The following is a 16,361-nucleotide window of genomic DNA, read 5'->3' as shown; positions in this document are numbered from 1 at the left end:
TGCTTATAAATAAAATATCTATACATTATATAATTATATAATATTTTACAGGAACGATTGCATTGGGAAACTGGAAAATTGTTGGCCAGTTTTGAAGCATCTAACATTAAAAAAATTAATCCTACAGTTAAAATATAATGTTTTAAAAGTTACTACTACCAAGAAATTGTAGAGCAATTTGGGTGGCTGTTCAAACATTTGTATACCACAGATAAATAATCAGAAGCTATTTTACAATTTCTCTCATGTCTTCATATGCCTAAATTATCTAAGGAGGATCTCCAGCTTTTACAAGCACCAGTCGCTTTGGATGAAAGTTGCAATGTTGGGCCTCAAGAATACACCTGGACTGGATGGTTTCCAAACTGCATATTATAAACTGTCAGTGCTGTTAGAACAATTATATTTGACTATTAAGGAATGCATGGGTAATATGCATGCCAGAATCTTGAGGGGAAAGCTAATACAATTGCTATTCCTAAGCCTAACAAAGATATGTAATGAATCCAGATTCCTACCCACCAATAGCACTTATTAATCAGGAGTTTAACATCAGGACAACTATTCTGCCCAAAAGAGAGTACAATTATTGTTTCTTATTCTGATGAAGATCAAACCAGTTTTATACCTGGTAGAAGGTTATCATCCGTGATTATTATTACTGAGGATATTTAAATGTACGAAGGAAGTATTAAATTTTGTTTAGATGCTCAAAAAGCATTTGATCAAATACTGACTTCAGTATTAGCAGTTGTCAATATTGCTGGGAATTGTTTGTCTTGGATAAAACTAGTGTACCTGTCTAAGGTGAGACTTATTATAAATAGATGTTCTTTAGAAGTTTATGACTTACAAAGGAAGCACTCAACAAGGCTATCCTGTATCTCCTGTTCTTTTCCCACTGTAGCCATTACTGTCCAAACTAATGAAGAAATTTGTGGTACTATAATTTAAGATCACTATGTACGCCAATATTGTCATGACTAATATACAAAGATCTTTTTCATTTGTGTTTGATGTCTTATCCTCCTTTAGTAATATTATTCTCCATTAGTAATATTTCTGGTTATAAGAAACTATGTTAAATCAGATTTAATTATTCAATTTAGGACAGGCAATAATTAACTAACAAAAAAATATGGAATAAAACCACTTCAGTTAGATATTTTAGATATAAGATGGAAAACTAGGAACAATATTACAAATCAGTCATGAGAAATGTAAAATCAAAGTTAAGGGACAGTTAGGTAAATGGTTAGGTCTCCCTCTTTCTTGGCTAGGGAAATCAAGATGAATGCTTCACCAAAGATACTGTTCCTTTTGATTAATTTTCCATTAACTTGTGAAAGAAGCCATACTAAGCACTGGCAAAAACTAGTTCTAGATTTGATTTGGCAAAATAAACATCCTCATGTAACCAAGGTAAAATTGTACAAACACTCCAATGGAATTAAATATTATATTGCTATATTATCACACTGTTAAATTAGCCTCTATTTCTGACATGCAGCACAATCTCTTATAGCAGTGGTTTTCAAACTGTGAGCCGAGGAACCTTGGAGTTCTATATTAAGATCAATAAAGAAAAACCAATTTGCCCACATCAACCAACCTTCCCCAGAAATTAGCAATTGTACAACAGTGGCCAGTGTGTTCAGAGGTTTACTTAGTTCACATGTGGCAACAGAGGGGCCAGGATTGTTGAGCCTGAGCCTTCTCAGGAATTGTGGGTACCCAGAATCCAGATTGCAATGCACAAAAGATTCCAGGGCAGATGCTTTGAGTTTCATCAGCACATTTGATGATATAGAACGTAAAAAAGGTAGACAGTTTCAGAATTACTGCCATAATTCTAAAACAGCAAGGTAGACAACTGGAGCGGAAGTGGAGAAAAACCCAACTAGAATCTGACAGATACAAAATAGAGCACATTTGAAGACCTATGCTCAGGCAGTACATGCAACAAATAAGTGATTCTATTCTTCCCACACTGCAGAAATGTTGCAGAAGCTCATGTCCAGCGGAGTTGTCTAGGATTGTGTGTTGTCTGGTATATACCTCTCCTCCCTTGCATCAGAATTTGGAACCATCAGTTACCCACTGTGGTTTTTAAATCACAGTGGGTAACTGATTTTGAGGTTTTGTGGCTAAAATCTCTCATATTTGGGCTGATGGACTCAGACTCGACAGTTACTGCAGAGTGTAATGCAGAGGTGTCCAGCAACTCCTCATGTCATTGTTAGGCTGGATCAGTTTCAGTTTGTGACTCGAGGATGGGGATCAGCTGCTTGGAATGGTGCAGCCTGCCACTTGTCCTCTTGTCAAACATGGCATAAGATGTTGCCTCAACATCTGTTAAAAGAGGTTGTTGTATAAGCCAGGTAAAGGTATAGTGTGCCGTCAAATCGATTTCAACTCCTGGCGCCCACAGAGCCCTGTGGTTTTCTTTTGGAGGGAGAGCAGGATGGCTTCCTGTCTTAAGGAGGCAATTAGACCACTTCTGAAGAAGCCTGCATTGGATCCCTCAGAGTTAAGCAACTATAGGCTTGTCTCCCCATGGCTGGGCATGGTAATTGAGAGGGTAGTAGTTTTCCAGCTCCAGGCAGTCTTGGAGGACATTGATTATCTAAACCCATTTCAAACTAGTTTTCAGGCAGACTATGGGGTGGAGATTGCCTTGGTTGGCCTAATGGATGATCTCCAATGGGAAATGAACAGAGGAAGTGTGACTGTTGGTCCTTTCAGATCTCTCGGTGGCTTTCGGTACCATCAACCATAGTATCATTCTGGACCATCTGAGGGGAGTGGGAGGCACTGCTTTGCAGTGGTTCTGCTCCTACTTCTCAGGCGGATTCCAGACAGTGTTGCTTGGAGACCATTATACTTCAAAAAGTGAACTTTTATATGGCATCCCCCAGGGCTCCATACTGCCTCCAGTACTCTAACATCTACATAAAACCACTGGAAGAGATCATTTGGAGATTTGGTACAGAGTGTTTACAATATGCTGATGACACCCATATCTTTTTCTCCATGTCAGAGCCATGGGGAAAAGGCATAACCTCTCTAAACACCCACCTGGAGGCAGTGATGGGCTGGATGAGGGATAACAAGCTCAGAATGAACCCAAATAAGATGGAGGTGCTTATTGTGCAGGGTTGGAACTCAAGAGACAATTTTGATCTGCCGGTTCTGGACAGGGTTACACTCCCCAAGAAGGAACAGGTACGCAGTCTGGGAGTGCTTCTGGATCCAAAGCAATCCCTGCTGTCAGGTTGAGGCAGTGACCGGAGGTGCTTTCTATCAGCTTCGGCCAATACTCCAGCTGCATCCGTTTCTTGAGATAAACGGCCTCAAAGCAGTTGTACATATGCTGTTAACATCCAGACTTGGCTACTGCAATGGGCTCAATGTGGGTCTGCCTTTGTATGTAGTCTGGAAACCGCAGTTGATGTAAAATGTAGCCTTCTCTGTTACCACCCCAGGACTTTGGCATGAGCTCCCTACTCCCCATCTCCGACAGCTTTTAAAAATACTTTAAATACAAATTTATTCATCCAAGCTTTTAACTGGAATTGTGGTTTAAACTGCTTTAATTGTTTAATTTGTTTTATGTTGTTGTGAACCACCCAGATACTCAAGACAGGGGCAGTGTACAAATAAATAAATACACACCTTAAATGCATGGAAGACATTCCCCTGTCTAAATCCTAACATGGGAAGGGATGAGGCAGATCTGTACTCAGATCCAGGTACACAAGCCAGCTGGTCACCCTGATGTTCTAACCCAATTACACTGAAAAAGGAGCAACTTACAGAAACACCCTTATCTTGCAACCCAATCCTATGCATATGCAAGTCCCACTGATTTCTGTGAGAATTACTTACAATTGAGGTATACATAGATTTCTAACCTTATTCTTTGTGGGAAGTTGCCCACAAGGCAAGATTATTAAATGGTTTTATTATTATTTTTCAGTAGCAGACAGCAATATTCTAGGTGAATGGTCCAGAAACAGACAATGCTGAAGTGCTGTCAAAGCAAAGGGGGCTTGGACCCAACTAGTGCCTCGACTGCATACCACTGGGGTCCCATGTAAGCCACTCTGAACATTGTAAAAGAACACCACACAACTCATTTCACAAAACAGTGAACATCTTAGTGTTGAAAGACATTTGATTCTTCCCATCAAATTCTTCCATTCTGATCCCTGGTTGGTGAAGGCAGAATCCTAAAACTGGTTTTCAATAGCAGAGCTTTACAGCTTCCACATAAGACCAGCATCTATAACACAGGTGGGACTTCTTTGCTTGTTTTTCAAGCAGTTGTTGAGGGCAGCTGGCATGAGTACGTGCAGAGTGTCCTGCATCGCCACTACTGATGAATCAGGGACTGTTCACTATGTATCTAGGCCACTGGAGAGCAAAGCTGACCCCGCCCCCAACATGAATTGTTTTCTAAATTAAGCACCACCCCTGCTCTTTTTAACCATGATAGACCATAGGTTGTTCTTAATTTAACTGGGAGGTTTGCTCACTCGCGTCAACCTTAGGAAAATCTCAACAAGTCACATGACAACCTAACGGCACAAGGCACAGATTCCAAAGAAATTTCTGAATCAATGGGAAGATGACCAGTTAAAAAGCGGGTCATGAACTTCCTTTTTCTTTGCATTCAGGCTGCAGGATGGGTCAATGCTGCATTCTCCACCCCATATTTGTTTTCTTTTTCTTGAACTAGAATTCTCTCATAGAAGGAAACTGAATCATGAAAAGGTTATTGCACATTTTCACAGAAAGCATTGCAATATTCTATTTGGGGGAGATAGCCACAGGCTAACATACAGGCTAACCTGCTTTGAGGATGGAGGATCCAGCCTCAGGATAGAGGGCTGAATGAAATAGCCCTCAGGCATGCTGCATCTCTACAAATGTTAGCCTTCTGCGAAAACTACATGCATTATTAAATACATCAGCATGTAATTAGAGATTTAATACCTCCTACCGCTGCACTGCAGTACCAATCCAAAACACAGCCCTGTGCCGCTGCTACTCATAAGTAGTCAAGCTTCTAATTACACACTGGCTGACATGACAGGCAGCCCTCCATTAACATTAGGGACCCGCCAGTGCTGCTGTGCAACTTGAAAGGCAGCCCCAATGGTGTAGCGTGACAGGGCTGCTGTAGATCAACTTAAAATCATTTCTAGGCAGTTGTGCAATGTTGTTTCCCATGGAAGGAGTCCTGCACAACTACCCAGAAGTGGTTTTAAGTCATTCCACAGCAGCCCCATCAGGCTACACCATTGCAGCTGCCTTTCACATTGTGCAGCAGTCCTGGCTGCTAGGTCGATGTAGGGCTGCCTGTCATGTCAGCCACTGACATTTAGCATCACATGTAACTGAGCCCAAAGTATCCAAACTGCCCAAATTCCTTGAGAAAAATATATTTTTAAAGATAGCACTTCCCCCATCTGCTGCTTTTAAATAAAAATTGGAAGACAGTTTCCGGGTGAAATGCAAGATTATTTGCAATAAGACCCATCCACCTCAGCCAACTGAAGCTGACAGAATTCTGCTGAATTAATTGTCAATCCATCATTCATGCTAATAGAACTTTGACTTGTTTTTATAGGTATTTTGGTGTTAGAATGTTACTGGAACAGGGAATATGTATATTCCCCATTTCAGAAGGTACAACTGTACCTTTCCTTCCAACAATATTAAGTGGCACATTCCCTCCCATTTGAAGCAAACAGTTCTCTTAAGAGCCTGAAAAAGTCAACTTCATCAACTTCAAGTTCAACCTAAATGTTGCAATAGGCCATGTATAACAGTTTTAAAAGTCAGAATACTTTTGTTTTGTTTTGTTTTGTTTTGTTTGAGGGAGGAGTTAAAATGTAGACTGCTGTCTGCTCGAATAAAACACTTTATATAGGTTTCTGATCAGGATATACAGACCCCTGGCTTAAGGTGTCAAACCTCGAGCTATGATGCAGACATTATATATTCAAGCAGCAGAAAAGAAGCAGGATGCTACTCCCCGGCCTGATCCAGGCAAGTTATTCCAAAGCAAAAGATCAAGGACCATTTGCTCCAAACTGCTGTAGAAGAGTGCAGCTGTGCCTTTCTTTTCAAGAGTAAGGTGACACTCTGCAGTGCATTGCAACTTGCCACATAGGCAAAGGGCTCTGCCATAAATAGACCTACCCCACTTAGAAACTTTACCCTAACCAACTTGGTCCAGGAGAGGCAGAAATAGAAGTGTTCCTCCATTGCCTATAGCTTCTCACACATTGGACCGGGCCCCGTTGTGATGCAGGGCACCTCCAAAGGAGAATGCCAGGAACTCTTGGGAGCAGCCACAGCTGTCCGGAGATAAGCAGTGAGTGATTGGGGAATTGCTCCTTCTCAGGAGTCTGCACATGCTCTCTCTTCAATCATGCCTCCAGTGCCCTTTCAGAAAGCAGAGCTCTGCTCCCACTAGATGCAGGTCAGGACTGGTGGAGGTGAATGAGGCAAGAGTCCCTGAGAAGGAGCTCAGCAGGCAATCAGGCTTTCCCTAATTTGCAGAGATCGGAATGTGTTGTCTTTCTCCACTGCCCTCCCTTGCACACAAACCCCTTCCTTTGCCTTATGTCTTTTCCCCCCTCCTAGACTGCAAGTTTGTGGGCAGGACATGGACAATGATAATTTTATGTTTTGTCCAATACCTTTTTTCTTAGATGAGTCAAAAATAATAACTAGAGATCCTGCCCCTCTGGACACTTTCTAAGAGCAGCTGAACAGGCCCCTTGGCCTCCTTCCCAAGCCTGCAAAGCCTGCCCACCAGAATAGGCATGTTCACCCTCAGAGGAACATAGGAAGCTGTCTTCTACCAAGCCAGACTGTTTGCCCATCTAGTATTGTCTACACTGACCGGCAGTGGCTCTCCAAAGTTTCAGGCAGGAGCCTTTCCCAGTCCTAGCTGGAGGCAGGTGGGGTTTAACCTGGGACCTTCAGCATGCAAGCAGATGCCCATCCCCTAAAGGGAGTGTCTTACAGCAGACAGTGCTCACATGTCATCACCCATCTAAATACAAACCAAGGCAAACCCATGGTAGCTATTATTTTTTACATTTATATCCCGCTCTTTCTCCAAGGAGCCCAGAGTGGTGTACTACATACTTGAGTTTCTCCTCACAACAACCCTGTGAAGTAGGTTAGGCTGAGAGAGAAGTGACTGGCCCAGAGTCACCCAGCTAGTATCATGGTTGAATGGGGATTTGAACTTGGGTCTCCCCGGTCCTAGTCCAGAACTCTAACCACTACACCACACTGGCTATGTATAGTATTAGTATGGTAACCCATGCCTGCTACCACAAGACGAGCTCTCCACTCCTCCCATAAGAGGATCCTCTACCAAGGGAGCACTGTTAACCCTCCTCAACACTGGAGCCAGGCAGTGATCCCTCTATGTCGTGCAGATGCTCACAAATTCTTTGATGTCCACTCAGCTGATTTTTGATCCCCCTCAGGTTGAATCAGGAAGGCCCCACTCTGCCTTGATACTGCTGCCCAGAACAAAACTCATTCTACAAGCAGATGAAAAAAAATTGACGGAACACTGAAAGCACGCCTCACTGCACATGGGGATCCCTGCATGGTCACACAATGGACAGACAATTACTGCTTCACGGTGGATGAGAAATTTAGGAGTCAATGCTTGATGGTGTGGGTTCTCAACCTCCAAATGTTGAGAAACTCCCATCATCTCTTGAGCCACTGTGGCTCAGGATGATGGGATTTGTAGTCCAACAACTTCTGGAGACCCAAGACTACAAACCCATGACTAGTGCATATACACAAGATCATATCCTGCAGATCTGCAGTATCAATGTTATGCTGGCAATATACCATGTTAAACAGTAGACGTATGAGATTATTTAGCTCCAAATATCTATCATTCACTGGCTCCCCATTCAACCAACACAAGTTTAGAACAGAATTTTAGAGTTGGAGGGGAGCTCTGAGGTCTTCTAATCAACTGCCTCACAATCCTAACCCCACACACAACAATGTACTGAAAGCATGGAGGGGATCCATCTTTTTAATGCAAATAACCTTTGGTGGAGGATGCAAGGAGGTGGCAAATTAGCAGGGGTGCCACCTCCCTAACTTGGCAAAGAGGCACCTTTTAAAGTGGTGATTATCTTTTATTTAGCAGGGGGAGAGTAATTGGCCCTCTCCACCCCCAACACAGTACTTCCAGTGACTGTTGCTGGTTTCTATTGTATGTTTCTTTTTAGATTGTGGGCCATTTGGGGACAGGGATCCATCTTATTTATTTATTATTTCTCTGTGTAAACTGCCCTGAGCCATTTTTGGAAGGCGGTATAGAAATCGAATGAACGGATGGATGAATAAGGAGGTGGAAAATTAAAGCATATCTACAACCCTTATGCAACCTTCTCATATGCATTTTTATTCAGAAGTAAATCCCATTGTTTTCAATGGGACTTACTCTCAAATAAATGTGTATTTATGTCCGATGGAAGGAGGATGTGCGCAGTCAGGCGAGCAGGGCCAGAGGAGGTGGCTGGGACCGCGCAGCAGGCAGCTGAAGGCACAAGGCAGACAGAGGTGGAAGCCCCATCCTCCGGGAAGAGAAAGCTCTGTAGCTCCTCCCGAGGCTCCCCAATGAAGGGTTCTTTGAACCTATTGGCACTATTACAGCTCAACCCCTGTAGAAGGCCAAAGGCTATTGGTCTAAGGGAGAAGAGTACATCTTATGGTAGCAAGCATGAATTGTCCCCTTTGTTAGGCAGTGACTGCCCTGGTTTGCATTTGAATGGGAGACTACAGGTGTGAGCACTGCAGGATATTCCCCTCAGGGGATGGGGCTGCTCTGGGAAGAGCATCTGCATGCACAAGGTTCCAAGTTCCCTCCCTGGCATCTCTAAGATAGGACAAGATTTATTTATTTTTTATAGCACAAGATTTTTTTTTTTTATTAACTACCAAAGCATACAGTACGTTGCCAGAGATTCCTGCCTGCAACCTTGGAGAAGCTGCTGCCAATCTGTGTAGACAACACTGAGCTAGATGGACCAATGGTCTGACTCTGTATAAAGCAGCTTCCTATGTTCCTAGTCCAAAAACACCTGGGGAACCAAGTGTGAGAACCCATTTCCACTCAATCATCATGATTCATGAGGGTGAATGAAAGGCGCTTGGCACATATATTTGGGGGGTACCCTTCAAGTAACTCATGTGGGAAACCATGTCTGCTTGCTTGCTTGCTGCAATTGGGGTGCAGTCCACCTGGCATCCGATCTAACTGAGAATAAGCCAATTTGTGTCTCAACGTAAAACAAGTACTGTAATCCGATTCAAACGTGGCTTTGCGTGCGGCACTTCCTGCGCCTCTGCTGACGGCGTCATGCAGCACGTCTGCGGGCCTTCACACAACCTGTGCGAGGAGGAGGAGCGCCGGCGGTGGTTGTCAGTTCTTGCAGCCACAGATGAAGGGCGGCGGGTGATGGGACCTCCAAGGTTTACCTGCCCGGCCTCTTTTGGCCGCAGCTGCAGACAGACTATGCTAATCTCCCAGAGAGCCGCAACCGAAAGCCGCTTTTAACAAAAGCCCCCCCTAGTGCTGCCTGACCTTTGCACGTCCGTCAGTCGGGAAAAGTGACAACTGCGGCCGGGAGGGGGGCGGGGGGGAGGAGAGGGTGGATTACAGGAGAACAGCCAGCCAGGTCGAGGGAGAGTCACAGCGAATGTCTGCTTTGCTTTCCCCGCATGCGCTGGAGTAGATCCTCCCCTTCAGAGAGCGCTTTCAAGCGGGGGGGGGGTTCACCCAGAGTCCGGCGAATCGGTGCTCAGATACCCCTGTTCTGCTAGTGCGGGCAAAGGTGCGCAGATACGGTCAGCATTTCCTACTGGCGTTTTCATAGCCCTTTGCCGGTGAATTTCCCGGGGAAGGGGAGAGCATTTGCAACTGAAACGACCCCACCTGGAGGAGGTTTGGCACGTGTGTTTAAGCGGGATGGAGGGGTGGGAGAGGGAAATCTCGCCCACACTTCGTCTGACGTTGCGTTAGCCTAGCGGATTTGTTTAACTCCCCGCTGCCCTCCCTTCTTTAACCCGTAGTGGCTCTACCGCTAGAACCCAAATATTATAGGCGTAAATGTAAGCTGTGGACACCCGCCAGGGGGCAATCGCAAAACACACCCTCCCTCTGGTCGATCCGTTCATAATCCCATCCCAAGGCCTGCCATATAGCTGGAGCTTCAGACCAAAACCGGTAGCGGGGGGTTCCTTTTGACCTTAAACAGCTATAAATAGCCACCATCCGCACGCACAGAATGCTCCGATTTCTCTCCCCGGAATACTTGCTGTGTTTCCAACGCCAGAGGGGAAACGCACCGCATAGCAACTGAATTTAGGCAGCACGGTATGGAGGCGAAAGGATCCTTCCCCCCACGCCCCCCAAAAAGGAAAACTAAAAATAGGGAAGGGGAAAAACATCTGCTGGGGAAGGCAAGCTTTTATATTGACACGTCCACTATAATGCACCGTAGCTGCTGCCCATAACCTTCGCTTCTCTGCCCCTCTGGCGTTTGCATCACCAATCCATTGAAATCTAACCGGGACTGCAGGAGAGGATCAATGATCGAAATAAACTCTCCCTTCCCGTACTGCCCCATCAAAGCCCACAGAGACGTTTCCTAGGCTGCAGTCCTACGCACGCTTCTTTAGCGAGAGTAAACACACACACAAGATCGAGAGCTGCCTGCGTTTTTCGTTTCTTTTCCTTCCTACTCCTGGTACTGCAGCCTGGGCGTCCAAAAGAGGCGGCGGCGGCGGCAGCGCAGGAGAAACAATGTGGCTAAGCTGTCAATGTCAGTGAACATAAGGAATCCTCAGCGGGAACAACCCTGGAGCGGGTGGCAGTCGGGGGAGAAGCCGGGACACGACATTGCATTGGACTGCACCACTCCCGCGTACATGCATACGTGCCTGCGCACCCGTTACACTCCGATCTTGCGCTGGCAAGCCTCCCCATTTTAAAATAAAAACCATGATGGCCCAGAAGACGCTCTGGACTAATAGGGCAATGCCCGTTTCCTTTCTCCGCTGACTGCTCCCTCCACCCAACCCTGCCCATTCTTTACCTTCTCTTGGGCCCTGGTGAGCTTCTTCTGCATATTGCTGGCTATTTTCCCTGCAGAGACTCCCTTGCCCATCTCAGCCATCTTGCCGTCCTTTTTAAACTGTGCGGTGGTAGTTCAATTAATCAGACCGGGAGGAAGGGGGGGAAAGACCAGGAGCGAAACAATGGCCATAGCCCTCTTCAAGAGCTGGGGGCCGGGAGGATACAGCCTTTTAAAGAGACAGTACCAGCAAGGAACGGCAGACGTCTTAAAGGGACAGTGCACGCTGCTTTAAGCTTCCCGTCTGTAAAATGGGATGTGAATACTCCTTACTACAAAAGAATCGAAGAAACAGATACATACACAATATTTTTACCATATATTCTGTCCTTTTGATTGTCATCTTCCCCTAAGCCAATGTGTATTTCCCTGACAACAATAAAATAAAGCTGACACCTGACAGATACTGTAAAAGTCATTTAGAAGCCAGAGGAATCTGGTTATCTGCACTTGTACAGTACTTTACAGGAAACATGACAAAAATAAAAATGCCTGCCCTGAGGAGATTCCCTGCCCTGTTACAGGTATAAAAGCAAAACACAAAAAAACCAAAAATCCCTGCCCTGAGGAGATTACAGTTTAAAATGAGATAGCGAGAGTGAAGAGTGGGAGGGGAGAGATGACAACTGGTAGGAGCATAGCAAGGTTGGAGTAGGCCCTGAGTCAAATAGTGCATATGGGCTTCTGGTCACCCGTTCCCCACCTCCTTCTCCCCCGCCCTTGTCTTTGCTGTAAGAGAACTTTAAGGACATGATTTAAAAGAAAACCACCTCAGCACGCCCTTTGTCTTGCTGCTGTGCAAATAATATCACACATGCCCCATACACGCAGATACTTTCACACATGCTTGTGCATATGCACTCTCCTGGCACAGAAAACATTTTAAAACACCTACTACAATCACCTCATATTTGTGCAACATCAACAATGTTTCTATCTTTCTTATTCATCCGTTCTCTCTCACACACATTACACACAGTCAAAGTTTTCCATGAGCAAACATAAGTCCTAGATTTTACCCCAGGATTTAGAGGCAAACTGAACCCTGTTGCTAGGGAATGTTGCAGGGGTGGGGGGGTGAGAAGAAGAGAAAAGGGGTGTTATGGGGTGTTTGCCCTGTTCTTCATGAGGAGAGCAGGATTCAAAAAGGGTCCCCAAGCACTTTTAATCAGCAGTCTCAGCTTTGTGTGCTGGGGCTGGGGGGGTGGGGTGGGGGTATCAGGCAGCATCCCTCCCTCCTCCTTTTAAGGCTAGCAGATGCTCAGTGACATTTCCCTGGCTGGCTGGCGCTCAGCAAACCATGGACAGCAGTTGCTAAGGTGTGCAAGTCTGAGGCCAGGACTGGGAGATCCAGGATCACACCAGGTAGACAGGAAGTCAAAAGGAGCCAAGAGCCAATAAACCGAACTTTTAGCATCTGAATTTCAACATAACAACTAAGACCTTGAACCTCCTGTCTAACCCCAGACAAGAAGAAGTTATCTTGTTTGTACATTTTTGACTACTGACCTGTTTTTGCCTGTAAACTGTTTCCTTTTATCCAGGCCTGCTCAACTTGGGCCCCCCAGCTGTTTTTGGACTACATCTCCCATAAGCCCCAGCCACAGGGGCCAATAGCCAGGGATTATGGGAGTTGTAGGCCAACATCTGCAGGAGGGCCGAAGTTGAGCAGGCCTGCTTTTATCAGTGGTGCTCTTACCCCTGGACTTCAGGGCTGAAGTCCAGGGCCTCCACACCACCTAGGGACCCCCAAATCCTCTTTAGTCTATCCTGGGTGGTGTGGTCACCATGCCATGCAGGGCAGCAGAGTATGATTGTGACCTGTGCCAGGTGCTTTAAAGACAGAGTGGGGGTGGGATGTGTGGGATGGGAATATGTTAAGTTGTATGTTGAAATGCTTCTGCTATTGCATATTTGCATAAATATACCTGTTTAATGAGAGCCACCTTTTTGGCGCAGTGGGGAAATGACTTGACTAGCAAGCCAGAGGTTGCCAGTTTGGGCAGCAGCGATTTAGTCAAAAACTGTGCTCTACTCAGGTTTGGGAGATGTGTGTGCTCCCAATTTTCGGTTGTGTGGAAGCAAGGTAGGAGGAAAACCTGGGTAGCTTTTCCTCCTACCTTGCTTCCACACAATCACTCCTACCCAGGTTTTCCTTCTACTTTGGTTCCACACAACCAAAACTTGGGAGCACACACAGCTCCCAAACCTGGGTAGAACACAGCTTTTGATTGTGTGAAACACCTCATACTCTTCTTCATCCACAACACAAGGCAACTTCAGCCTACAACCAATTTACTACACACCTGCACACGTCTTATTCATTATGAACCTCACCGCCCATTGAGATCATCAAGAGAGGTCCATCTGCATTTGCCACCGACTCGTCTGGTGGCTACTCAGGGATGGGCCTTCTCTGTTGCTGCCCTGAAGCTTTGGAATGTGTTCCCTGGTGAATTAAGAACCTCCCCATCTCTGACAATTTTTCAAAAGTATTTAAAGATGCATCTGTTCACCTAGGCTTTTAACTGATACTGTTTTGGTTGTTTTTAATGTTGTTTTAGAATATTGTTTAAAAACATTTAAATTGTTGTGTTTTAAATTCCTTGTTTTTATTTTTAACTGTTTTAATGTTGTTTTTATCTTATTGTAAACCGCCCAGAGACATAAGTTTTGGGTGATATAAAAATATGTAAAATAAATAAAACACACACACACACACACACACACACACACACACGGCTCACTAATGAGGTGTTGGCCTCAGGTGGTGACTTCAACATGGGTTGGTGAGTGTGGCGGTCAAATCCATGGTGAGGATTGTCCCAGCATGCCAAGAAGGCAAAGGGCCACAGGATGTGGAAAGCAGCACGTGTGTGCTTGTGAGCAAGGGAGACAGGGCTGGCCCAGCCTCCTGACTCCTGCACGTCCTTTGTGCCACCCTTCCTCAGCCTCTCCCAGCTTGTAGCTGATTCACTAGCTGGATGGCTTGCTTTCCCCCTCACTTTTTCACAAGGAAGGAAGGAATTTAACTAGTGAACCGGCTGCAAGCCAGGCGAGGTAGACTGGCCCCAGCCCTGACTCTGGTGTCGGCATGAGGAGCATGACCACCATCAAAGGTAATCACCTTGGCCGATGCTAGCGCTAGACTAGAGCCAGTGCTGCACACACCTACTTTGTACTTGTGCCCTCCTATTGACAGAACTGGGGAAGGAAATGTGCCTTCTTGAAGCTCCCATAACTCTGAAACACACACACACACACACACACAGACACACTTCTTACCTTGTAAGCCGATTGATGAAGCAAAACCTGATTATTCTGGACTGTTAACCAGTGATCTGCCTAACAAAAAAATGTCTGGCTAGTAGCAGCCACAACAATGTCATGCAGAAATGCTATACCATGATGTTTTTTGTTTGTTTTTCACTTTATTTTTATTAGTTTTCTACATATCACTGTGACTTCCAGTTCATCTTTCAACACAGTTATACTACAACATCCATATGATGTTTTAGTTTTTTATTTAGTTGTGTTTTGTATTTGGAGAAAACTCTAAATAAAAAATACTGCACCACTGGGATTTAAATTGAATTTAAAATTCAATTTAAAATCAAATATGAATGGAAATAGATTTCGGTGAACTTTTTGTGAGGAACAGAAGGTAGATATGTTTGTTTTTCATCTCACTGCTCCTGGTTACTGGTGGGGATTGTTGCCCAAGGACTTGGTTGAGGGTGTGAATTGAAAACACATCACTGAACTATGCTAAAGGAAAAGAATAAGACTAGCAAAACAAGAGCTGTGAGTCATCTATCTCAATGACAAATAGTGACAAATCATTCCAGGACTGTTGGGGCCCTGAAATGCAGGCAACATGTTTGAAACAGGGATTAGAAATGGGCAGGAATTCTCTTTCAGCATGAATCAGCTCCATTATTTCTTGATTCCTTGGTAGCTCAATTACACAGAATTTCTGGATCCACACTGAACAAGCTGGGGTCCCATGCATATGGACACACAATTGGCCATGACAATCCCTCCCTAGTGTATGTGAAATCACTGGCACAATACCTGCAGTGTGCACAATTCCACAGCCTGACCCACCAGCCAAGGTTGTGTGCATTTAACCCTGTTCATTATTATTTTTATTTAGAAAATTTATATAACACTTTTCAGCAAAGAAGATTCTCCAAGTGGTTTATATAGAACAAGGAATGAGAAAATGGTTCTCTATCTCAAATAGGCTCACAATCCAAAATGTGGCACAAGGGAAACACCAGCAGCAGTCACTGGAGTGATGCCATGCTGGGCTGAATAAGGCAATTGCTCTGCTTCAGTATATATGAACATGTGTTCATATTGCTCTCCTCTTGTTCAACAAAACTTTAAAGGTACCCTTTGCCCTGTTAGCAAGGGTACTGACTAGTATTAGCAAGGATACTGACTAGTGCCAATCAGTTGTATAAAATGGGATGTAGGGGGTCTGGATTTAATCATGTCCCCCCCCCCACCACCACTCTCCCCTTTATACAGCTGATTTGTGATATTCTGAGACTCTAACCAAGAAATTCGTAGTATTAGGTACATTCCAACAATAGGTGCATTTCTAGAACATTTCAAAACAAACGTGCTTTTGATGTGGTGTGCATTTGAAAGAAAAAGAAACCTGTTCATCAGATGTGGAGTGAAGATTTAGCTATTACCCTAAAACCTCCCAGTTTCTGGTTTAAGAACTGTATTCCAATAATTGGAGCACTTAAATGGAAAAAAAAATCGAATGTTCAGGTATCGTAATGTTTCTTATTTAACATGAAATGGCCCCTAAACATGCACTCCAAATACTTGTTTAAACAACAACTTCTCTTTGGGGCAGAACTGTGACTACACAAGCAACCCATTCATAGGTCATTTGGGATTAAAATAGGTTTGAGAAGTATCCCAGTATTCTCCATACCACTGCAAGGGATTTCAGGACACACATCTTAGATCATGTGGTATGGCAGCATGGAAGAACATAATATCTTGGGATCATGCTGATTTCAGTGGATTCCTCCATTGTGCACTGAAAACGAAAAACATTCCCATGAAGACCTGGATTTAGATTGAATTTCCTCTTTAAAAAATAATGATTTGTGAGTTTTTCAGCATACAATAACTACA

General features: G+C 44.5%; 1 protein-coding gene across 15 annotated transcripts in view; it reads right to left on the bottom strand.

Moving 5' to 3' along the window:
- BIN1 (bridging integrator 1) overlaps nucleotides 1–11,362 on the bottom strand; it is a 163,936-nt gene extending 152,574 nt beyond the window's left edge. For 5 of the 15 annotated variants that reach the window (XM_053299066.1, XM_053299052.1, XM_053298996.1 and 2 more), the window contains exon 1: nucleotides 11,160–11,361. In XM_053299066.1, the coding sequence (XP_053155041.1) occupies nucleotides 11,160–11,240 (81 nt within the window). In that variant the 5' untranslated portion in view covers nucleotides 11,241–11,361. Of the gene's footprint in view, nucleotides 1–11,159 lie in introns of all 15 variants that reach the window. The other 10 variants (XM_053299001.1, XM_053298977.1, XM_053298985.1 and 7 more) reach the window with 4 other exon arrangements.
- Between the last annotated feature and the right edge of the window lie 4,999 nt (nucleotides 11,363–16,361).

Source organism: Hemicordylus capensis, chromosome 1, assembly GCF_027244095.1.
Source record: "Hemicordylus capensis ecotype Gifberg chromosome 1, rHemCap1.1.pri, whole genome shotgun sequence".
Lineage (NCBI taxonomy): Eukaryota > Metazoa > Chordata > Lepidosauria > Squamata > Cordylidae > Hemicordylus > Hemicordylus capensis.
This window is presented reverse-complemented; position numbering and strand designations above follow the sequence as displayed.